Source organism: Nomascus leucogenys, chromosome 3 (assembly GCF_006542625.1).
Source record: "Nomascus leucogenys isolate Asia chromosome 3, Asia_NLE_v1, whole genome shotgun sequence".
Classification (NCBI taxonomy): Eukaryota; Metazoa; Chordata; class Mammalia; order Primates; family Hylobatidae; genus Nomascus; species Nomascus leucogenys.
The window spans coordinates 37,013,927-37,037,934 of NC_044383.1; the positions used below are offsets into that span (position 1 = coordinate 37,013,927).

At 46.7% G+C, this 24,008-nt stretch overlaps 1 protein-coding gene across 1 annotated transcript in view; it reads left to right on the forward strand.

Annotated features, from left to right (window-relative positions):
* Positions 1-24,008, forward strand: part of PIK3AP1 (phosphoinositide-3-kinase adaptor protein 1) — a 128,955-nt gene that overhangs the window by 98,701 nt on the left and 6,246 nt on the right. The window contains exons 12-16 of the mRNA XM_003255272.4: positions 2,501-2,706; positions 6,377-6,449; positions 13,514-13,669; positions 19,284-19,354; positions 20,786-20,904. Of these exons, the coding sequence (XP_003255320.2) occupies positions 2,501-2,706; positions 6,377-6,449; positions 13,514-13,669; positions 19,284-19,354; positions 20,786-20,904 (625 nt within the window). The remainder of the gene's footprint in view (positions 1-2,500; positions 2,707-6,376; positions 6,450-13,513; positions 13,670-19,283; positions 19,355-20,785; positions 20,905-24,008) is intronic.

Genomic DNA, 24,008 nt, shown 5'->3' on the forward strand with positions numbered 1-24,008 from the left:
GGACCTTAATTAGTGGAAAGTGTCCATAAAGCACATAAAAGTACAATCTAAAAATGGAGGTTGATACCAACAGGATGAAAGTAGGCTGCCTAGCACTCAGTCTTTACCTAATGATACAGCCTTTCTGGTCTATTTACTTACCTTATCTATACTAGCTAAACTATACTTTGATTCAACTTTTCTTTAAAAGGTATTTTGCTTGCCATTGGGGAACAACTTGAAAGTCTTATTTTTCTAAACAGTTTTAAAGGAAGTTTGAGGAGCTAAGTGCTCTTTTTTTCTTGATTAATTTCCTTGCACGCTAAACAGAAACACTCAGTATTATTCCACTGAGGATTCTTTTGAAAAGTAGCCATGACACCATCTAAGCATTTGAAGGCATCCCCCAAGGGCTCTGGTAGTGGGATACTGGAACTGGTTGGCTTGTGCATTTTGTTTTTTCCTCCACCGTGTCTCCCAACACCATTAAAGAGAGCCTTGACAAGGGCAGACCTGGGAGAAGGGTGTGTGGGTGTGTGTGGACAGATAAGTGAATGGTTGGGCAAATGTTAGATAAACGTCTCTGAGGCTTTTTCAGTACTCGCTGGTGAAGCCATTTCTCTTTTTTCTTCATGTTATGTCCCTGAATCACAATCCCCAAATGGAGTCCTGCTGGAGAAATTTAGATTCAAGTAGTCTTATGTGAATCGAATGAAACGTCAAGTTGCCTCAGTGGCCTTATGGTCGCTGCGAGTAGCTCATTCCCCACAGAACTGGAGTCACGCCCGTAGAGAGATGAAGGTTGGCTTTATATTTCTCCAGAAGCTCCAAAGCAGAGAACTGTGAATTTGTAATGTGGAAGAGAGGTTGGCACGGGAACAACCCAAGGGTAGCCAGCTGGAAGCCAGCACCTACTTTATACCTGATGCTGTTGGGCCTGTGTCAGGATTCCACCGATGTTCCAGTCTCCTGGGGCATTTCATGCCCATGGGTCCACAATCACTGTGCCCCATGCCACTTAGAGACAGTGAGGGAAGAGAGTGGGGCTAAGAGAAGCATCCTGGCTAAACTCTTCCAGTATGTTCTCTTCTGGGTGTGGATTTAAATCTAAAGCAGTAGTTCTCAATTGGAAGTGATTTTGTACCCCCTCCCTAAAGATCATTTGGCAATATAAGGGAAATTTTTGGTTGTCACAACTAAAGAAGGGGGTGCTGCTAGCATTTAATGGGTAGAGGCCAGGGATGCTGCTGAACATCCTACAATACACAGGACACACACACACAGTAAGGAATTACCTGGCCCAAACTGTCAATAGTGCCAAGGTTGAGAAATGCTTGTCTAAAGGCGTCTCAATAATTAAGGCTTGGCTGCTTCTTCAAGAAAACACCAAATGGTGGATGATGCTGATGCAGTGGGAGGGCCTGGGGGTCCTGGAATGGCAGGCTGCGATGGCCTCCCTGGAGACTTTGGCAGTGACATTCAGGCTGAGGTTGTGGCTGTGGCTGCAGCCAAGGCTCTGGAGCTCATGGAGGTAAGGCTGAGAACAAGGAGTCGACACCTATCACTAAGTTAGACCACCTGTCCAGAGACATGAAGATCACGTCCTGGGAGAGCTCTCTTCTCTCTGCCCATCAAGGTGTCTGAGATCATTGACCTTTTCCTGGGGTCATCTCTCAAGAATGGGGTTCTGAAGATTATGCTGGCACAGAAGATGACCCATGCTGGCCATTTCACCAGGTTCAAGGTGTTTGTTGCCTTTGAGGACTACAATGGCCATGTTGTCTGGGTGTTAAGTACTCCAAGGGGGTAGCCACTGCCATCCAAGGGGCCATCATCCCAGCCAAGCTCTCCATTGGACACGCACAGAGAGGCTACAGGGGGAACAAGATCAGCAAGCCCCACACCAGCTTTTTGCAACGTGACAGGCCACTGGCTCTGTGCTGGTGTGCCTCATCCCTGCCCCCAGGGGGCCTCTGTGCCCAAGAAGCTGCTGCTGATGGCTGCTACATCTTGGCCAGGGACCACACTGCCACCCTGGGCCACCTTTGATGCCATCTCTAAGACTGATAGCAACTTGATCCCTGACCTCTGGAAAGAGACTGTATTCACCAAGTTTCCCTACCAGGAGTTCGCTGACCATCTCTCAAGACCCACACCAGAGTCTCTAAGCAGAAGACTCAGGTTCCAGCTGTGGCTACAACATAGGCTTTTCATACCAGAAAAATGAAATGAATGAAGCTTGTTAAAAATAATAATAATCATTAAGACTTGGGAGAGTCAGCAGATTTCACACCTCCCTTAAATATTGCAGCCTTGTCTACTTTAGTGTGATAGGCCTTGGAATTATTAGCTGCGTTCTTCTCCCCTGATTTTATGTTGTATCTCCCCCTTCTTGGCCACATGTAATTGTTCTTTTGAGATGAGTCCTCTTGAGCCTTTGACCAGCCTCATTAACCCTACGCTTCTGGTGAGCGGTCCCCAGTGGGGGAGCTGTCAAGCTGAGTTTTGCCATCCTTTCCAGGGCCGCCCGTCAGACCATGGAGGGACAGGCCCCAGTCGAGTATATATGACCCTTTTGCGGGGATGAAAACGCCAGGCCAGCGGCAGCTTATCACCCTCCAGGAGCAGGTGAAGCTGGGCATTGTCAACGTGGATGAGGCTGTGCTCCACTTCAAAGAGTGGCAGCTCAACCAGAAGAAACGATCGGAGTCCTTTCGTTTTCAGCAGGTAACTAGCTTCATATGGAATTTGTTTCATGTCTATTTCCCCACTTGACAGTAGAGGAGGGCTGGGCCATGGCTGTCTTGTGTATTGCTGTACCTGGACACCTGTGGCTGTGCCTGCGAATGTTTGAGTTTCATTGTGAACCAGCAAGTGTGTGAGTGTCACCTCGGTCTGTAACCACATGGCTCCCTGGCTGAGAGCTGGATAGCTTTTCCAGGTGCCATGAGGCTTGAGATCAGGAACAAAGACTCAACTACAAACACTAACTCTGCTGCCGTGTCTCTTTGCATTTGGCTCCCTGCTTCTGCTTTCCAGCTTTTTTCTTTTCAGTCTCTCTCTCTGTTCCTACTGCCAAATACCCTCATAACTATCACACTTTAGCACTCAAAGAGAACTTGGAAAACTCCCAAGAAATATGATTAAATGAACAAAACAAATTGCAGATACAAAACCACCCAAATTAAAACAACTCAGACATGTCCACACACAAACTCTGTATTTCTATGGACATGTATATAAATGCAAGGACAAAGATCTGGAAACGGCCACCTCAGGCCCATTCCAGGGGCCACCTCTCGGAAGAAGACTGGGATTGGAGGACTGGGGTGTCAGAGGAGACTCTTGCTCTACCTGTATAGTTTGCAGCTTTTATGAGAATATGTAACTCCATACCTGTATCATAAGTGTACATGATGTATAATTAAAAACAAAAAAAGAACTCAAACTCAACCTTAGGAAGCTCATTCTTAGTCCACCAATGGCCTTTGTATTAAAAAGGAGGAAATGGGGCTCAGGAGGTCAAGGGACATGTCCAAGACAACTTTCCTAGTGAGGGGCCGAGTCAGAACTGGAACTATTGCTTTCTCTCTCCACCTCCCCAGGCTGCTTCCTTCAAAGTACTTGCCAGGCCCGACCCTGCTTACCCTCAGATCTAGATGGGATTGGGCACGTTCAGGGTGGTATGGCTGTAGAGCCTGGTGGTGTGTATTCTAATCTCTCTTCTTACGCTATCTGACATACCAGCTATCGAGGCAGGGAGTAAGCAGCACCCCTCCAGGGCTGAGATAGGAGCCTGTCTTCTGGGACAGGATTAGGGGATTAGAACTCTAATCCTGAAGAGTGGGGAAGCGTGTCATCAGGCAGTATTTGCTGATCTCTGACAGTGCTATGTTAGGCATCGTGCTCAGCGTTAAATAGATCTGATCTCTTTCACTCCTCATACACGCATACGAAATAAGTATTATTCCTCCTGTTCTACAGAAAACTGAGGCTCAGAGAGGTGAGGAGGCAGTCAAGGTTCAAACCTCCCCTTTCTCACCTCAGAGCCTGTGCTCCCTTCACTATACCTTCTGCCTTTTTAGTGCTCCTTCAGACAGGGGCACCTGCTCTGCCAGCTGCCTCCCTCCCTTTTGGGGCCTGAAGGGTGGGAGGGCACTCTGGAGAGCTGAATGCAGGAATCACTGGCGCTCTTCACTCAGGAGCCCCCAGGAGGCTGCAGTCCTGCTGAGAAAAGGCTGGCCCTGGCTAAACAATGTTTTTTTGCTCCTTGCCAAGTTGTGCAGCCACGTGGCCCAGTAGTTAAGAACAGCCAGGGCTCTGGAGCTGGCAGCCTGAATTTACATCTTTATTCTGCTATTTGTGGCTGGATGACCTTGACCTTGCTATGCCTCATGTGAAAGGGGAGGACTAGGTGATATAAGCCACTGTAAGCAGCATGACTGGTACGTAGTAAATACATAATAAATGTTAGCTCTCTTTCTTTTTCTTTTTCTTTTTTTTTTTTACATTTTCTTGTAGTGTAAGGTAATTGCTAATATGAGGTATAATCTGTAAGCAATTAATACAAATATAAATAGGTATAAGCCACCACTAACTCAGTCTGCTGGAAAGCTTCTCAGCTAAAGTAGTTTGAGGATAAGGTTAAGGGAAATGAGAAGGGGTGGACAGGGCAGGTTTCCAGTGGGAATATAATTTACGTGCCTTATCATTACCATCATCCTTATGTACCAGTCCATTGTTGCAGAAAGGTAAATCCTTTCCAAGTATGGTTTTTTTGTTATTGTTGTTGTTGTTATACTTCAAGTTCTAGGGTACATGTGCACAACATGCAGGTTTTTTACATAGGTATACATGTGCTATGTTTTTCTGTGTTTATATCTAAGAGACCTCTTCCCTTCCCATGAGCTGGCCCAGAACTCTTGGGCATAGCAGACAATGGGTTTATATTCAATACGGCAGAATCCCAGTTCATGGGGGCTCACATTGTTTGGTTCCCTGAAGCCTCCAGGCACTTCCTGAGCATCTCCCCTCCAGGGGGCTGGTGGTGTGGAGACGTTCCTGGGTGGAGGCCTCATCTTCCTTTTCCTCTGCCTCTCTGTCCACTCCTCTGTCTCCTTCATGTCACTCTCTCACAAGTGGACATTGAAGCTTTCCTTCAACTCCTTCTCTGTGCAGTCTGTGTCTCCAGTTCCATGTTTCCAGCCACCAGTTGGCTTTGTCCCCCTGAGGTGCCCCAGGCTCGCAGCATGTCTAACAACAAACCATCCCTCAAGGCCGCTTTCCTTTCCCAACAGCCTCTCTGTGCTCATCACATTGTCTTCTCCTGGAGAGGGAGATCAGACCTCAGAGTCTCTTTGACCTTCTCCCGTGCTTCCGCACACCCAGCCAGCGGTGTGTTCTGCTTGCTCCTGCTCTGCGGCATTTGTCCTCTTGCATCTGCTCCTGTCTCTCCATTCCCCTAGCCACGTCCGCATGTCAGCTTCTGTTGCCTGTGTCTGGCATACTCCATAGTCTCCAGGAAGGTCTGCTGGCCTCTGTTCCTTCTTCTCTAGTTCACTAGAACCTTAAAGCCATGACAAGCTCACAATGTTCAGTGTTTCCCTGCTACCTCCTGGACACAGCTCAGTCTCTTCAACCTGCAGCTGCAGACCAACCCCCCTTTCCAGTTTGGCCTCCTGTGACTCCCCCACATGAACCTTCTGCTCCAGCCAGATTGTCTGGACATTTTCCCTAGAATGCTCAGGCACTTAACTTCGGGGTTATTGTTAATTGACTAAAATAGCAACAATCTTGACCCTTACATATCTATTCAACATTTATTGAATGACTACAATGGACCAGATGGCAGGATTATGGAAAGGTACAAGACCTGGTCTCTCGACCTTGAAGAGCTCACAGTATCTCGAAGAGGCAAGGCACAAGAGTGTGCACACACGATGGGGCAGCATAGCCCAAGTGCTGGATGGTTGGTATATCTGGGGAGGCTTCAGGGAGAAAGTGGGCCTTGATCCAGACTCATGGAGAGGAACCAACATCCCTGAAGGTCAGGGGAGTGATGTGAGAACACAGTCTCAGAGACAGGAATACCTGTGGGGTATTTGTGAGCTGGGCTAAGAGGCATACATGAGCGGGGCCATATAGAACAGAGCTGGGAACCAGAGGGGAGGAAAGACACTTTCTTGTGGAAGAGATGTCTGCTTTTCAGGCACAGATTCTGTGAGTATTTGGATTTCTCTGGGGGCTGACTGTGAATGCGCTGAGCCTCATTTTCATGTTGTAAATGTGACTGCAATGTGATATACCCTGCAAACAGCATACAATCTGAAAGAAACTCTCATGTCCGGAGGGTATTATCCTCTTGTACACTTAAAAAATAAACCAAATTTTTTTCCAGGAAAATCTTAAATGGCTAAGAGACAGCATCACCCGAAGACAGAGAGAGAAGCAAAAATCAGGAAAGCAGACAGGTATGTGGCTTCCTAGGGTGCTGCATTGTGTGGGACATTGCTGTCATCTGTTGTCCTTGACTCTCCTTTTGGCTATGGCCTGAGTGGGCAGACCACTTGCCCAGCACTCATCACACTGTTTACAGATCTGGGTCCCCCATTAGACTGTAAAGGCCTTTTGGACAATGGTTATATCTTATTTATTCTGTAAACAATCTGGTACCTCGTACATAAGACATGCTCAGAAGTGAATAAGTGGATTCAACTCTGCATCCTTCCACCTTTTCACTCAAATAGGATGGTGATACTTCCTCTGCAGACACCTGACTCTCCCCTTGGCAATTAGGAGGACGTATGTTTTTTAAGCAGAGAAAGGAGAAAATCTCATTTACACAGTGTCTGTTTCTGATTCTGGTGAGCAATGGCGTCATCTGCATCCACACCATACAGTGCTTCAGAAGCCCATGCCCCAGGTGTAGCAGGGCTTCCACGGTGCAACAGCAGGGCCACAAATTCCAGTGGTGTGCACTACGGACTGGGCCCCCGCTCCCCTTAAGCCTACCCCCGTGCCAGCCATGTGGCATCACCACCCTTGAGCAAGAAGTTGGCGTTTACCCATAATGCATCTTCCCACAGAGAGCCTCTGGCATAGTGGTCCTCTGTGATTAACCGAGGCCAGCCTTATAGCAAGACGAGCATGCAGGAGAAGGCTTTCAGAGGCACTCAGATCTTGAATGGAGCCCTATTACATGAAGAACCAAGTTAAAATCTAGCCCTGTTTGTGCACAGCTTCCACAGTCTCTCTCCAGCTGCCATCAACTGCCTGACTTCCCATGAACCTAGCTGGGCTGGTAACACCCTGGTCTCCAAACGGGACATTCTCTCCTGCCATGGGCCCCTTGCTCATGCCATGCCTCTTCCTTCTCACCTGTATGAAATCTACTGGGCTGCAAGACCCAGCCCTGGCAGCCCCTTCTCAGTAACACCTTCCTGGACCACTCTAGGCCATGGTATTCCTTCCTCATTCAAGCATATGTGGGACCTCCCACCCCTTCCATTCATCTGGCACTTCTCTTTTTCTGTCTCTGGTTGCTATCACCTCATTCCTTCATCCAAGCCATCAGCAGTCCACAGATGTTCTGCCTCCAAAGCGCATCCTAAATCTGGTCATTTCTAACCATCTCCTATGGCACTGCTGCAGCCAAGCCACATCGACTCTTGCCTAAACTAAGGGAGTAGCCACTCAGTCATCTCCCCATGTTCACTCTTGCCCCTTTATAGTTAACCCATTGTAGCCAATGATGTTTAAAAAATTTAAAAATCAGATAATGCCATGCCCTTGATCAAAGCCTTCCAGGGGCTCCTGTCCCACTCAGGGTAAAATCACATTCCTGCCCACAGCCTACAAGGCCCTATGTGATCTGACCCCTGAGCTCATCCTCCATTCTCCCCTAAACGCTGTGCCGCAGTCCCTGGGCTCCTTTTTATTGCTCTAACAAGCCAAGAGCATTTCTCCCTCAGGGCCTGTGCACTTGCCATTCCCCAGCCTTTCCCCATATCTTCACCTTCAGGCCCTTTTCATCCTTCAGAGTTCAGTGTGGCATCTCCTCATCAGAGGCCTTCTCTGCCATTCTCTCCAGAGTAGGCCTCCACGACTCACTTTCTGTTCCCTGGCGTCCTCTCTTTTCACATATCGCAGACTGGAATCATCTTTGGTTTCTGTTCTCAAGGTTATGGTCCAACACCCCATCTCCCTTCCACTAGAAGCTCCACATGAGCAAAAACTTGTCTACTGTGTGCTCCCTGGAGTCCCCAGTGTGCAGAACAGTACAGTGATGGAGTTCTAGAAGGCTTTGTTGGAATGGTCGGTTTCAGGAAACTGTTTGGTGACACCACTCATTCATTCCACACTTAACAAGCACCAGGCACCCTGCCAAATACAGAGACCTATGAGACACTAGCTTCACCATCTGGTAGCTAATGAGTCAGTTATCTTTGTATTCACACAGGTCTGGCTTTCCCTACTAGGGTCTGTTCCACCATGCCTAACACAGTGTTTTGAAGGTAGTACTAACCTAGTGAATGTTAATGATTTTGGGAGAAGAGGGGTTAAGAGGTTTTAACCATCGCAGAAGGTCAGACAGGTCATCCTATGTCTTCTGCTTGGATGTCTGGATTTTAAATTTATGCTGCCGGTACCTGAGTTCACACTTGTCTGTCCTCCTGGTTGAGGGGAAGAGAAAGGAGAGAAGGCAGAAAAGCTGTTTCGAGATCTGCACAGTCATCCTAGGGTCAGATAATAGGGGTCTCAGTGATAAAAGAGCTGAGATGCTTTTTAAAACTAGAGTCCATGAGCCCAAAGATAGAAACCTTGATGGAATGAGACATTTCAGGTTTTTAAATACAGACAGCATCAAGAAACCTGTGATTTGGCGGTGCAACCAGTGTTTGAAGGCCCAGGAGTCCTAGTGTTGGAGTCACGTGTGCTCAGCCGTCTGGGCTCAAGACCTGAGCCTTCTGGGTCTCATCACATCCTGACCACTCATCTGGGCTCCACCTGGTGCCACTGGAGGTACTGAAGCAGGACAGATGCACATGCAGAGGAGTAGAGGGGTACAGGAATAGACTCTGGGGCCAGCGAGGTTGGGGTCAAATTACTGCTCACTGCTTACCCCTCACTAGCTGGGAGCTGTGGGCGAGATATGTCACCTTCCTGAGCCTGAGTCCTCCTTTGCAAAATGGTAAAAGTGAAAGGGCCCACCCCATTAGGGAGCATTGAATGAGTTAGGGTATAACCAGTGCCTAGCACAGTGCCTGGCACATGGGAGTACTCCTAAAAGTGTCCACACTCATGATTACACAGAGGCCCACACACCAGCTGAGGTCCTCTCAGGCAGGGCCATCCAAAATGAACCACAAGTTCTGAAACATTATGCAAGGTTCACCCAAGGCTGTTCAGGCTCTGAACAAGTGATTTATACCCACCAGTAGCTATGGTTTAAATTAGAATGGTCAATGTCTACATTTTTCCAAAAGAGCATGGCTTAGTTTGCCCATCTCCAGCCCCTATCCGCCACTCCCCAAGAAGTAGACCCTCTGACAAGGATATTTTGGGGAGAGGAGTGTTAAGTGTTTGTACTTCTTGTATCAGGGGCTTTAATCAATGTCATAACTATTGAGAGATTAAACTGTATATAATTTGATACCAAACAAGAATGACTGGGGACGGCAAGCAATCTATATGGGAGAACGTTCTGCCTGTCAGCCCCAAGGGCCTCCTTGTTTGTGGTGTTTAGTGTAATAAAATATACATAACATAAAATTTACCATTTGAACCATTTTTAAGTGCATAATTCAGGCTGGGTGCAGTGGCACCCAGGATTACCCAAAGCGTAATCCCGGCACTTTGGGAGGCCGAAGTGGGAGGATCACTTGAGGCCAGGGGTTCGAGAGCAGCCTGGCCAACATGGCAAAACCTTGTCTCTACCAAAAATACAAAAATTAACTGGGTGTAGTGGCAAGTGCCTCTAGTCCCAGCTATTCAGGAGGCTGAGGCAGGAGAATCGCTCAAACCTGGGAGGCGGAGATTGCAGTGAGCCAAGATCGCACCACTGCACTCCAGCCTGGGCAACAATGAGAGACTTTGTCTCAAAAAAACAAAAAAAAAGAATAGAATTCAGTGGCATAAAGAAGACATTAACAGTGTTGTGCCAGCACTACCACTTCCATTTCTAGAACTTTTCTCCCCTGATAAGGATTTGAAAGCAAATAGCTGGTGTGGGAGGTGATCCCAGGGAATGTGGTAGGGGATGGAGAAGTGAGACAGGGAGGAGTCAGTGGAGAACACCCACCTGAGCAAGGATACAGCTGGGACATTTATACACCAGCCCCCATCAGCCGTTGGTGGAGGCCTGCTTGGGGAGAGGCACTTATTATTCTGCTATGAGAAACAGCCTCAGGCAATTAGAAGTTGGACCCTGTACTGCATGCTGAGGTTAAAGGGCAGCATTTGCCAAAGAGAGGGCATCATTTATGGTTGAGTAAATATGACATATTATTGACACACGATAACATTAATCTATAGGAAAATTAGAGTTGATGAATAATGTTTGTGCTTAAAGGATCTTTTCTAAGAATATAACCCATTCTAAACACAATGACTGACTCTTCATTTGAGAACTTTGTTTGCCTTAGGGAAAAAATATTAATCTTTAATTTGGGTTAGAATGCCAAAGAGAATTAAAAATTAAGACTGTTCTTAATAACTTGCCTGTTTTACTCCAACCCCAGGGGTTTGTTTGCTCTTACTGGGCTGGTACAGAGCATTGATGGCGTAGGAAATTAGAGAAGGGCTGGTGAGAGCCATGGCCTCACAGAGAAGATAATCAATATTTGTGTTCTGGGTGTGTCCTGTGGAGCAGGACATAGAGGAGCTAACCGGGTCCCAGGAAACTTGGGTTCTGATTCCTGCTTTGTCACTGAATCACTTTATGATCCAATTCGTTTAACCACTCTGTGCCTCAGTTTCCTCACTGGGGGCTATAACCTGACTTACCTACTTAATGGAGAAGTCATGAAGTTTAAAGGAGGTATAATAATGCATATAAATGCACTTTGGGAAAACACTATGCAATATAATCATGATAACTATTCCTAGCATTGTACCTTTATTCCAAGAATATCAGGATTTTATAAACATTCAGACTGGTTCTACCTGATTTTTTGAACTTTTGACTCTCTTATTTTTTCCTGTGTATTTTACTTTCCTTCTTTATAGAACTAGCTGAGGTTAAAAAATTGCCTCCTTGAAGTTAATTAAGCAGACCGGAATCTCCCTTTTAAAAAAGTGATTTTTGGGCCGGGCGCGGTGGCTCACGCTTCTAATCCCAGCACTTTGGGAGGCCGAGGCGGGCGGATCACGAGGTCAGGAGATCGAGACCATGGTGAAACCCCGTCTCTACTAAAAATACAAAAAATTAGCCGGGCGTGGTGGCGGGCGCCTGTAGTCCCAGCTACTCGGAGAGGCTGAGGCAGGAGAATGGCGTGAACCCGGGAGGCGGAGCTTACAGTGGGCCGAGATTGCGCCACTGCACTCCAGCCTGGGTGACAGAGCAAGACTCCATCTCAAAAAAAAAAAAAAAAAAAAAAAAGTGATTTTTTGCTGGGTGCGGTGGCTCATGCCTGTAATCCCAGCAGTTTGGGAGGCTGAGGTGGGTGGATCATGAGGTCAAGAGATTGAGACCATCCTGGCCAACATGGTGAAACCCGTCTCTACTAAAAATGCAAAAATGAGTTGGGCGTGGCGGTGTGTGCCTGTAGTCCCAGCTACTCGGGAGGCTGAGGCAGGAGAATTGCTTGAACCCAGGAGGCAGAGGTTGAAGTGAGCCAAGATGGCACCACTGCACTCCAGCCTGGCGACACAGCGAGCTTCCGTCACGTGAGCCACCGCGCCCGGCCTTCAAACAAACAATGATTTTTAAAAATCTAAGTCAGAGCAGGAAGGAAAAAAAAAAGACTGACACTCGTTTGGTCTCTAAGATACTGTGGGTGCCACCCATGTGAGAGTGCCCCTGGCTATCTTTTGCCCAAGTAGCTCCAAGCTGGGGTGGGTGCTTCCACGGCATGGCTGTAGCCAAGAGAGCCCCAGCATGTGAAAAGGACCTGGATTACACAAAACCCTAGGAAGCTGGTTGGACACTTGGACCATACACTACACCTGGAGCTGGAGTCTCCAGATGAGGAAGGCTCGTGCCTATGCAAGCCAACAATCCACTCTGATCATTCTCTGTGCAGAATGTTCTGGGGGACTTGGTGTGCCCTGTCCTCTCGCTGCTCCTTCATCCTGTCCCAGTTTATCCATTCACCCCACCAGATTTCTGGCTTTGGTAGGTGGAGCCACCTCTGCCCCTGGACTCTCTGAACTTCCTGCCACGCCTGTCCCCTAGAAGGGTAGAGGTGGAGGAGGAAGTGGTACCAGAAGATAAAAGCACACGTCCCCAAAGCTAACACCTCTTCTACCCAAGTTTGTACAGCCACTGCTGTATAAACCCTGCCCCTGGGCTTGAGAAGGTCCCAGGCCGGGGGAGTCTTGAGGCAGGAGCACATCTTGCCTTCAGGAGGAAGTTGGTGCTGCTGCCCCCAGACTTTTTTTCTACTCATCAGAGTTGCTGTTTTCTGCTCCTAGAACCCAGCATTGGAAATGTAGGGAGGAATAGAGACAACTCTTGGGCAGGGCTAAGCCAGTAAGGAGGTCAGGTCAGTGCTTTGTTCAACAAAGGCATCAGCTGTCTTTACCTCATGGGCCTTGCAAGTCACAAAATCTTTCATAGGCCTGAAGGACCTCCTTTCATTAGCTTTCTGGGTCATTACTGTGCTTGTGGGCCACCCAGCCCACACCCACCCACCCACTATCCATTCCTTATGCAGAGACCAAGAGGCTGTACAAGCAGAGGTTAAGAGCCCGGACTCTGGAGCCTGGGTTCAAATCCCAGCTCTGCCACTTACCAGCTATTTGACAGGACATGCTACATCACTTCTCTGTACCTTAGTTTCTGCTGGCATTGATGATAATAATATTTATTTCTTGGGTGTTGTGGGGGTTAAATGAATGAAAAATACCATAGCTCTCAGAACTCTGCTTGGTGCATAGGGCAGCCTGTTATTACAGTCAAGGATGCACATACCCCTCCTCAGATAAGGGGAGTGATTCAGAGAGGAGAACTGTCTTGCTGGAGTTCCACAGCTGCTAAGTGGCAGGGCTGAGAGCCCAAACCTTTCTCTCATGGTTTGTTCTTTCCACTCCCTGATGCAGAAGTGCTTCTCTGTCCCTTTCTCACATTATTCTATTTCTCTCTTCAGTCTCTCAGTGACAGCCACACAGGATTCAGTAGTTTCAGTGCTGAAGGGGAGGGGGCCACCAACCCAGGGCCCCTCCCTCTCCCATTGTCTTTTCCCTTCCCCTTTCCCTTCCCCTTCCCCTTCCCCTGCAGGCTCCTGAGAGAGGCAGGTGGAGGGAAGCCGCTGAGCAGCTTGGCAGGTGACAGTCTGGTATCTTGACAGCTTATCCCTCTTTCCTCCAATTCCAGACTTGGAGATCACGGTCCCAATTCGGCACTCACAGCAGCTGCCTGCGAAAGTGGAGTTTGGAGTCTATGAGAGTGGCCCCAGGAAAAGTGTCATTCCCCCCAGGACGGAGCTGAGACGAGGAGACTGGAAAACAGACAGCACCTCCAGCACAGCAAGTGAGCAGCTGGGGGTGCGGGGGTGGGGTCTTCTCGACTGGGCTCCAGCTGGCACCCTTGGACCTTAGGAAACGTCCTCTTAAGAGCCCAGGAGATCTCCAGTGGGGACTGGTTTGGGTTTGAGAGGTGTAAAAGGTGGGGCCGAGTTACTGTTTGACTATGAGGTTTGCTTTGTATCCCATGAAGCCCAGTTACGTGATAATTATTACTCCAGCCCTTTTCTAAATATCAAAACCTAATACTAATAGTTAACATTTATTGAGCATTTACTATATTCTAAGCCTCTTTATAGATTATCTAATTTACTTCTCACTGAAGCTCTACGAAATAGGGACTGTCATCTTTGTTTACTGAGGAGGAAGCAAGAGGCTTAGTGCTCTGGCCTAGGTTAAATAGCTAATGGTGTCTCTTAGCCACCATTCTTTGCTGATTCCTCAACTATGATAAAGCAAAGGAAAGGGCACAGAGTCAGAAATATCAGAAAACAATGGACTCAGGTAAAATAAAAAGAAAGAAGAAAAAAAGAAAATAATGAACTCAAATTTGAACATTCCAACTTTACAGGCAGGTTGAGGATCTAATTAGGAAATGCCTTCCTTTTGGCTGGAAAGCTTCAATAGTCATCTGATTGCACAGACAATACAGCCTGATGCACCAGGCAGGAGCTGAGGGCTTTGTTCCCGTATCCAGGGCAGTGTTAGCTGACTCCAGACACATTGGCTTCACAGCCACATAGATTGAGTGAGTTCCTTCTTTCATACATTTCAGTGCTAACAAAACAGGTAGGAAAGCAATAAAAGAGCCAGAGAGCAGCTGAATTTCAGGACTCATATCTCCTTAAATGTCGGGCAGAGAACCCCATAACGCATGTTGGAGCAGGAAGGTTATCTAACCCTAGGGTTCTTAATCTTTTCTGCATCACAAAGCCCCTTGAGGATCTGATACATACTTTGGCTGTGTCCCCCAGACACATGCACAGGTGTATGCATGTGTCTGTGTGCACACACACACAATTTTGCCCACCCATGGACTTAGGTCAAGAACCTCTGAGCTAGTTTTCCTTCATCCTTTATAGATGGGGTATTTGTGACCCAGAAAGAGAGAGAATTTTGCCCAAGGTTACATATCCAGTGAATGGCAAAGGTGCGAGTAGATCCTAGCTCCTTTCTCTTTCAGGTGAATGTCTCTGCCATCGTTACCTGTCAAAACAGACCCACAGCCTATCACATGACTGCCTGGGAAGTCTAGTCTGGACAGAGGAGAAAACTTCCTCTTACATAATGGGGGTGATCATTTGTATGCAAAGCCCACCAGGGGCAATTTGAGAATTCTGACAAGTTCAGAAATGGGAGAGATGTCCTCAGGGATCACAGATGGCAGAAGGAGCAAGGGACAGGTGGCTATCTCTGTCTCTCAGACCTGTGGAGGAGGAGAGGAGAAGTGGTAGAACCCTCTCAGGGTGAGAACAGTGCATCCCAGGGCGGAGGAGGAGAGTGACAGCTGGAAATTTAACAAGAGAAATGCACTAATTTCAGGTTCAGAGTAATTGAACAGATTTTGTGTATATGTTTTTTGGGGGATAGCCTGGGGTGAGGAGAAGATGGGAAGAATAAACTGTACTTTTCCCCTTGTGCAGTGGTTTAGTGCCCAGGGTTGGCTGGCTCATCTGGTTAGAAAATGTTACTAAATGACAGACCAATGGATTTTACTCTACTTTGTGGCTGTAGTCTGCACCCGGCCCCTCTTACACAGTTTCCGTTATCTCTTGCCATGCAATAAACCATGCCAAAACGTAGTGGCTTAAAATAACCCTTTATTTATGCCTTATCCTACAACTTAAACAGGACTCAGTGGGGACGGTGGTTCATCTTTCCTCTGTGGCATCGGCTGGGGTCACTCATGAGCCAGCATTCGGCAGTAAGCCCTGCTTGGGCTGGAACATCCAAGGAAACCTCTCATCCTCCGGGGCCTCTCTACACATGGCCTTTAATTCATAGCCTTTTATGTGGCAACAAGATCTGGAGAGGGAATAGGCCTAAAGGAAAAGCTCCAGTGTGCTACTGCCTATGAAGCTTTGGCTTGCATCACACTTGCTAATGCCATATTGGCCAAAGCAGGTCACATGGCTAAGCTAGAGTGCGGCAGGGGGCAGGAGCATACAAAGGTTTGGATCCTGGGCGGGGGGTTGACTGGGGGTCACCGGTGGTTAGTCTACCATCTTGAAATGGATAATGGTATAGATAGCTGCTTCCATTAATCAAATGCTATCTCTTTGCATGCCCTGTGCCAAGCATGTCACCATATTTTCGGGTTCATTTTATACAGCAGTGCTGTGAGTTTCTAGATAAGAAAATGGAGCAGAAAGGGTAGGCGACTTGCCCCAAGTCTCTTGGCAAGCAAGCAGGGGGTCTGGGATTCACATCCATATCTTCCTGTGCTTTTAACTGTGGGGGTGTACTGCCTTTCAAATAGAAATAGTTCCCATGGCAGGGAGGGAGAGTGAGGATGGCCCAGCTTATCCACCAACTGCCCCTTAACCCCCGGATCACATCCTGAAAGAAGCACTGTTTTTATGATGATGCAGCTGTCATCTCTTGGGAACCACAGAAAAACAGTTGCAGGTTAAATCTGGTTATAACTAAAAATTCAAGCACCAGACATTAGTGTTATGTTTAAGAGAACAAAAATTTCATAACAGAAAGGCTGTTGACCTCCTAGGTTGTCTGCCCAAGTTTCTTTTTTCTTTCTTTCTTTTTTAAAACAGACGCTAGTTTCAAGTGTAACCAAGTTTCTTAAGAATCATATTATACTTTTATATGGTCATTTTTTTCTCTCACTCATTGATCCACCAAATACTGAGGACAGCTCTGTGTATACTGAGCTAGACTGTACGCTAGAGAACCAAAGATGAAAAAGAACCAGAGCCTGTCTTCAGGCGGCTTGTACAAGGAGAGAAAGTACAAGAGTAGCATGGTGTTATATGCTTGTCCGATACTTCTCCCCTGATGGTAGAAGCCTACCAAGGGGTGGGCACTGCCCCCCTTCCCCCTGGCAAGTGTGAAGATGATGGGAGCTAGGGCCAGAGTCTCCTAACAACTGTGTAGCCTAGAGGGGATTTGGGCAAGCAAGTCATCAGCCTGGAGAGGAGGAGGGCCAGGGCCAAGGTTCAGAGCCAAACATTGGGGTTGAAAATTTAAGAATGCCAGCAGAAGGGACAGTGGGAACTGATGGTTATGAGTTTCCGGAGTCACGGAGCCGGTGACTGTGGCAGCTTTATGACTTCTTGCTAGTAGATAACCTTCAAAAGGATTATGGCTCATCGTAAGGGAATGTGATGAACAATGAGGAATGGCATGGGGAGGCTTAGCCACAGAGGGATGGGAGCCCGTGGGCCCAAGGGGCTACTTTTAGTTGGGGGAATGTGGGGAGGTTTTGATGGCATTTGTCCTGAGCCTTGGAGACTGAGGAGGTTTTAGACTTGTGGACAGGAGTGGGCTGGGAAGAGTAGGGAGAAAAAGACAGCCTGGTCCTTGAACAGTGTTGTGTATGGGTAACGAGTAGCAAGGGACAGGATCACATGTTCCTTTTTGTTTTTAAGATGGAGTCTCACTCTGTCGCCCAGGATGAAGTGCAGTGGCATGATCTCGGCTCACTGCAATCTCTGCCTCCCGGGTTCAAGCAGTTCTCTGCCTCAGTCTCCTAAGTAGCTGGAATTACAGGCACCCGTGACCACGCCCAGCTAATTTTTGTATTTTTAGTAGATACAGGGTTTCACCATCTTGGCCAGGCTGGTCTTGAACTGCTGACCTCGTGTCCACCCGCCTCAGCCTCCCAAAGTGTAGGGATTACAGGTGTGAGCCACCGCACCCGGATCATGTTCCTTAATAAACAATTTCTGCATCCCCTAGATTATAGAAACATTTTGACATATTATTTTATTTAAAAATCTGTCCCCAAAAAAGAATTCAAAATTATAATCTTAACCTTTTCTATTCAAGCTAACATCTAAATTAATTCGGTCAAAGTTGATACCAGAATGCAGTCAGAACTACTTTTTGACTACCTATAAACTTACATGACCAGGAGCTATTTGAAGTGGAAATTCAGCAAACCTAAGATCTTGACTATGTTGTTAGTGAGAATATTGGAAAATTAAAGTTAAGATCTCCTTGTTTTTGTTGATTAACTCTTATTTTTTCTTCTTCTCTGCTAGATCACCATGTGCTGGGGCTTATTCTAATGCTGTGCTGTCCGGTATGGTAGCCACTGGCCACATGCGGTTATTTACATTTTTAAGTTAATTACAACTAAATAAAATTTGAAATTCATTTCCTTGGTTGAACTAGCCATGTTTCCCACTTGCTATCATATTGGATACACACAGTAAAAGATGTCCTGAAAGTTCTATTGGATGGTGCCATTCTAATGATACAGGTGATAAATTCCCAACTGAAAAGCCTCAAGTGCCTAAACTCACAGTCACAATTCTGACCATGAACATAAATTATACTTTTGAGGGCCGGGCATGGTGGCTCACACCTGTAATCCCAGCTCTTTGGGAGGCCAAGGTGGGCGGATCATGAAGTCAGGAGTTTGAGACCAGCCTGGCCAACATGATGAAACGCTGTCTCTACTAAAAATACAAAAACTAGCCAGGCGTGGTGGCACGTGCCTGTAATCTCCACTACTTGGGAGGCTGAGGCAGGAGAATCCCTTGAACCTGGGAGGCGGAGGTTGCAGTGAGCTGAGATCGTGCCACTGCACTCCAGCCTGGGTAACAGAGCAAAACTCAGTCTCGGGGGAAAAAAAATTATACTTTTGAGTTGTGTACTTTGCATTTTGTTTTGTGTCAAAGGGTCTGGCCCCTTATTACAAGGCCTGTCTGCATGGGTGATACATACCTGTTTGCTAATTGAATTCCTAAGTAAAAAACTACAGCAACAAAGTTAGTTTGCAGATTTTAGAAATACCACTGAAGAGCTGAGAATCAGAAAACCTTTGCTGTCTTGTCCTTCAAATTGGAGCACTAATATCAAACAGGATTTTCATAGGGGTTAAATGGCAATCACATTTTCAAAGCCCTCACTCAATGGTAGCAGTAATGCCAAAGTTAGTCATCAAAAAGTGAATAATTTTGTTTCATGCTGAAAGAAAAACTGAACTCTAATGAAATGGTATTAGGCTGGACATAGTGGCTCACACTTGTAATTCTAGCACTTTGAGAGGCTGAGGCAGGAGGAGCGCTTGAGCCCAAGAGTTGAAGACCAGCCTGCGCAACAGAGTGAGATCCTGTTGCTACAAAAAAAAAAAAAAAAAAAATTGGCTAGGTGTGGTGGCACATGCCTGTAGTACCAGCTACTTAGGGGGCTAAGGCAGGAGGATCATTTGTGTCCAGGAGTTTGAGGCTACCGTGAGCTGTGATCATGCCACTGCACTCCAGCAAGACCTTGTCTCTAAAAAAACAAAAAGTATAAGATGGCCAAAGTTGGAAGAACCCCATACTTACAGCTTATGTATTATTTATATCAATAAAACTAAATAAGTTCTAGAGTTCTCTATTTTATTTTAGCCTGAAAGAATCCTCAATCCAGCTGATTTTCTTTCTACCCTTTAGGTAGCACGAGTAACCGCTCCAGCACCCGGAGCCTCCTCAGTGTGAGCAGCGGGATGGAAGGGGACAACGAGGTGAGAGCTGGGACTCCACCCCACCTATCTTGTCCTAGGAGTCATTTCATCGCAAGAGATAGAAACCCAGGTGAAAGGAGCCAGGCACAAAAGGTCATATATTATAGGATTCCATTTATATGAAATGCCAGAGTGTATATATGTGTGTGTGTGTGTGTGTGTGTGTGTATTAAGTAGTATTAACTCACACAATCAGAGTCCCACAAGAGGCCACCTGCAAGCTGAGGAGCAAGGAAGCCAGTCCGAGTCCCCAAAACTGGAGAACTTGGAGTCCAATGTTTGAGGGCAGGAAGCATGCAGCATGGGAGAAAGATGTAGGCTGGGAGGCTAAGCCAGTCTCTCCTTTTCACATTTTTCTTCCTGCTTTATATTGGCTGGCAGCTGACTAGATGGTGCCCATGAAGATTAAGGGTGGGTCTGCCTTCCCCAGCCCACTGACTCAAATGTTAATCTCCTTTTGCAGCACCCTCGCAGACACATCCAGGATCAATAGTTTGCATCCTTCAATCCAATCAAGTTGACAGTCAGTATTCACCATCACACAGGGTTTCTTTTTGCGGTGATGAAAATGTTTTAAGACTAGATAGAGGTTGCACAACATTGTAAATACACTCAGTGCCACTGAATTGTCCACTTTAAAATGGTTAAGTTTATGTTAACTTCACCTCAATAAATAGAAAAGAAGGAAAGAAAGGAAAGAAGGAAATAGACAGGTGGAAATCCACTCTTACTAGTGAAACCAAAAGGGGCATCTGTGGGAAGGAGCGGGTGAGTCTCAGGGGATCCAGGGTTAGGGGCCATGCTCCGGGTCTGGATTAGGAGCTGCAGGACCTGCCAGAGGGAGCCGGGGTCACTGTTCTGTGTGTCCCAGGCCCAAAAGCTCTTTGGTCTCTGCTTCTCTGTGCACATCTGCTTTCTTTCCCCTCACACCACTGCCTTCTGCTTCTCCACAGTCCCCTGAGTCCGGTAGGCCTCCGAGCAGGGAGTAAGTTGCTGCTTTAGGTTGAGGCCCCATTCCAGGTTGGCCCAATTTGGGACATGTGTCTAGCTTGATCCAGGGACCAGTGGCTGGGACAAGCAGGAGGGGCCACATGGGTCACTGCCAACTCTGAAGCCTTCTGAGAAGAGTCCTTGGGTGGGCATTTCTAATAAGCTTCCACCTGATGCTGATGCTGACCAGCCACAGAGTACACTTTGAATAGCAAGGAATTAGAATTCAGGCAATTAATGGTCATCGGGGCCAGATTATCTTCCTCAGTGACTTCAGGAGGAAATGGAAAGCTGCCAGGTATGGCTGGGTTGATTATCAATTTGCGAACAACCTTCAGCCCCAGCCTAAGGAGGACCAAGGGGCTTTTGGGTTATGGTTGTCCAGCTATGCTGGTTGCTGAATGTAGTTTTTGCCTTTCTTTCTCACCTTGTTTGCTGTAGGATAATGAAGTCCCTGAAGTTACCAGAAGCCGCAGTCCAGGCCCCCCACAAGTGGATGGGACACCCACCATGTCCCTCGAGAGACCCCCCAGGGTGCCTCCGAGAGCTGCCTCACAGAGGTAACATCAAAACTGATATGAAATTTTTCCCTTACCTGTGAATCCTAGGGGAGAATAGGACTTGGAAACACCTAAGATGACTAAAGGATAAGCACAGAGGCTGGGAGCGGTGGCTCACGCCTGTAATCCCAGCACTTTGGGAGGCCGAGGCGGGCGGATCACGAGGTCAGGAGATTGAGACCACAGTGAAACCCCGTCTCTACTAAAAATACAAAAAAAAAAAAATTAGCCAGGTGCAGTGGCGGGCGCCTGTAGTCCCAGCTACTCAGGAGGCTGAGGCAGGAGAATGGCGTGAACCCGGGAGGCGGAGCTTGCAGTGAGCCGAGATTGCACCACTGCACTCCAGCCTGGGCGACAGAGTGAGACTCAATCTAAAAAAAAAAAAAAAAAAAAGAATAAGCACAGAGCTGGGCGTAGTGGCTCATTACTGTAATCCCAGCATTTTGGGAGGCCAAGGCAGGTGGATCACAAGGTCCGGAGATGGAGACCATCATGGCTAACATGGTGAAACTCCATCTCTACTAAAAATACAAAAAATTAGCCGGGCATGATGGCACACGCCTATAGTCCCAGCTACTCTGGAGGCTTAGGCAGGAGAATTGCTTGAACCCGGGAGGCAGAGGTTGCAGTGAGCCAAGATCATGCCAGTGCACTCTAGCCTGGGTGACACAGTGAGACTCTGTCTCAAAAAAAAAAAAAAGAATAAGCACAGAGCTAACTGAAATGCCTGCTCCATTGGACACATTTCAATGTGAACCCTTCATTAATTTAAGTGATGCATTATTTAGTTGCAAATACTTTAAATAGCAAATACAATGTTTCATAAATGAAATATATTGAAAAATGTCAACTTTTAAAATAGTTTTTATCAGTTTGGCTAGAATTCAACTCTGCAATAACTAATTCCCTTGGCTGGACTGTAGGGACAGTGCCTTTTGGGGAACAGAAAATATGAAGGAATTGGAAATGAAAATGCAGGTGACAGGCCACATCGTATGGTGGTGGGAAGCCTGACTCTAGAGCCCCCCTACCTAGGGTCAAGTCTCCAGCAGCTGTTTGCAAATTTGCAAGAACTATTTAACTTTCATGTATTTCAATTTCCTTTTTTTTTCTTTTTTTTGAGATAGATTCTTGCTCTGTTACCCAGGCTGGAGTGCAGTGGTGTGATCTCGGCTCACTGCAACCTCCGCCTCCTGGGTTCAAGTGGTTCTCCTGCCTCAGCCTCCCGAGTAGCTGGGATTACAGGTACCTGCCACCACGCCTGGCTAATTTTTGTATTTTTAGTAGAGACAGGGTTTCGCCATGTTGACCAGGCTGCTGGCCTCAAACTCCTGACCTCAGGTAATCTGCTTGCCTCAGCCTCCCAAAGTGCTGGGATTACAGACATGAGCCACCATGCCCAGCTTCAATTTCCTTGTCTATAAAATGGGGATAATAACAGAACTTTCTGCAGAATCATAAGCATTGAGTTCTTGGCCTATAGCAAGAACTCAGCAATATAAGTGATTTTTTTTTTATACGGGAGAGGAGTTTAAATATCTAGAGATTTGGAGATGAGCATTAGACTAAAGAATTTGACTAATTTACTAGATTTTGATGTATGCTTTTGTTTATATGATACTTGGGCCTCTGGTAGGAAGCCTTTTATGGTTCGGTCTTGTGGAGTAACAGAAAAAGTGGTCACAGCTAGCTGTGTGTCCACAGATGCAGAAAGGAGCCCCTGGGAATAAAAGCCAAGGCTTGTCTTAGGAGTTAATTCTTTGATGTTTAAAATAAAATGTTCATGTGTTGATGGGGCATAAGGAAGGAGGAAGCTTTTCTTCAACCAGCGTTTTGTTTTGTTTTGTTTTTTGCGTTTTGAAACTTTTAGATGAAGCTCATCAGTGGAATTTGTTGAGAAAGTGCAACAAGGAGGCCTTTCTTCTGGTTTTCTGGAAAGAGAAGCTGGCTCTGTGCTAAGGATCTTTCCACTTCTCTCTTTGCTATTTATCACTTTCTCATGTGCTCCCAGCAACATTTGTGTGTTGGCACTTGCTACTCAAACATCGCCCGGGCCCAAGCTGCGCCACACCCACCGGGCATGCTTCCCTGGTGTAGACTGGAAGGCATGGATTAGAATATTAGTCCTGGAAGGAAGCCTAGCAGTAATCTAGTCCCATCCCCTGAATTTGCACTGTGCTCTGTTGCTTGAAAATTATTACATAGTTGGTGATTGGAGGCCTTACCAAGAGCAGTGATGGTGACAAATGCTGTTATTTATTGAGACTTACTATGTGGCAGGTATTCTGTTAAACATACTAAATGCATTATCCTGTGTAATTCTCTCCACAATCCTAAGAAGTAGGTATTTAGTGTTATCCCATTTTGTAGATGTAGAAACTGGGGCTTGAGATTGGGCTGAGACTTGCTCTGTGTGGCAAACCTGCCAGACTTCATCTCATAGGCATTGTTTTATACCTCTCCAAGAAAGTCTAAGTATTAGGGGAGGAGGTTCAAGATCCAAGGCCTTTTATTCCTGAAGGTGAGGACTTTGGAGGCAGTTGTCTAACTGTACCAAGATAAAAGAGTTGTCAAGTTTAAAACTTTAGCTACAAGGTTTCGGTGGGACTTTGTTAACAGAAGAGAAAGAGAAAACAACCAGGGAAACAGGTTCCAAAAATTAAAGGATAGAAATTAGGAAGAATGTAAATGTGTAAAAAGAAATGGTGGTTGAGTTGTTTGGGGAGTCTGGAAGCATGTTGTGATAGAGATGGGGAGAGAAAAGGAGGAAAACATTTTTTGCTAAAGAAACAATGTTTACAAAGCAGTTTGTAATTGATAGAACTTGGGGTTTAGGTGCATTTTTGGTGTGAAAAAAGATGTGTGAGTATGCAATTTTCACAATAAAATACGGGGATATTTGAGCAGATAATAAAATGGGACTCTCTCCAGAATGACTTCAATGTTTGACCTGCTTACAGACAGGATTGAAGGCTGACCTTGGTGTCCTAGACTCCACTGTCAGATCTGGGAATCAGCATCTCTTCTCTGCCCGTGTTCTAACCTCCCTGCTAACCCCTGGCCCAAACCAAACAGCAGTGGTGGTACAGCCGCCATCCCACTCC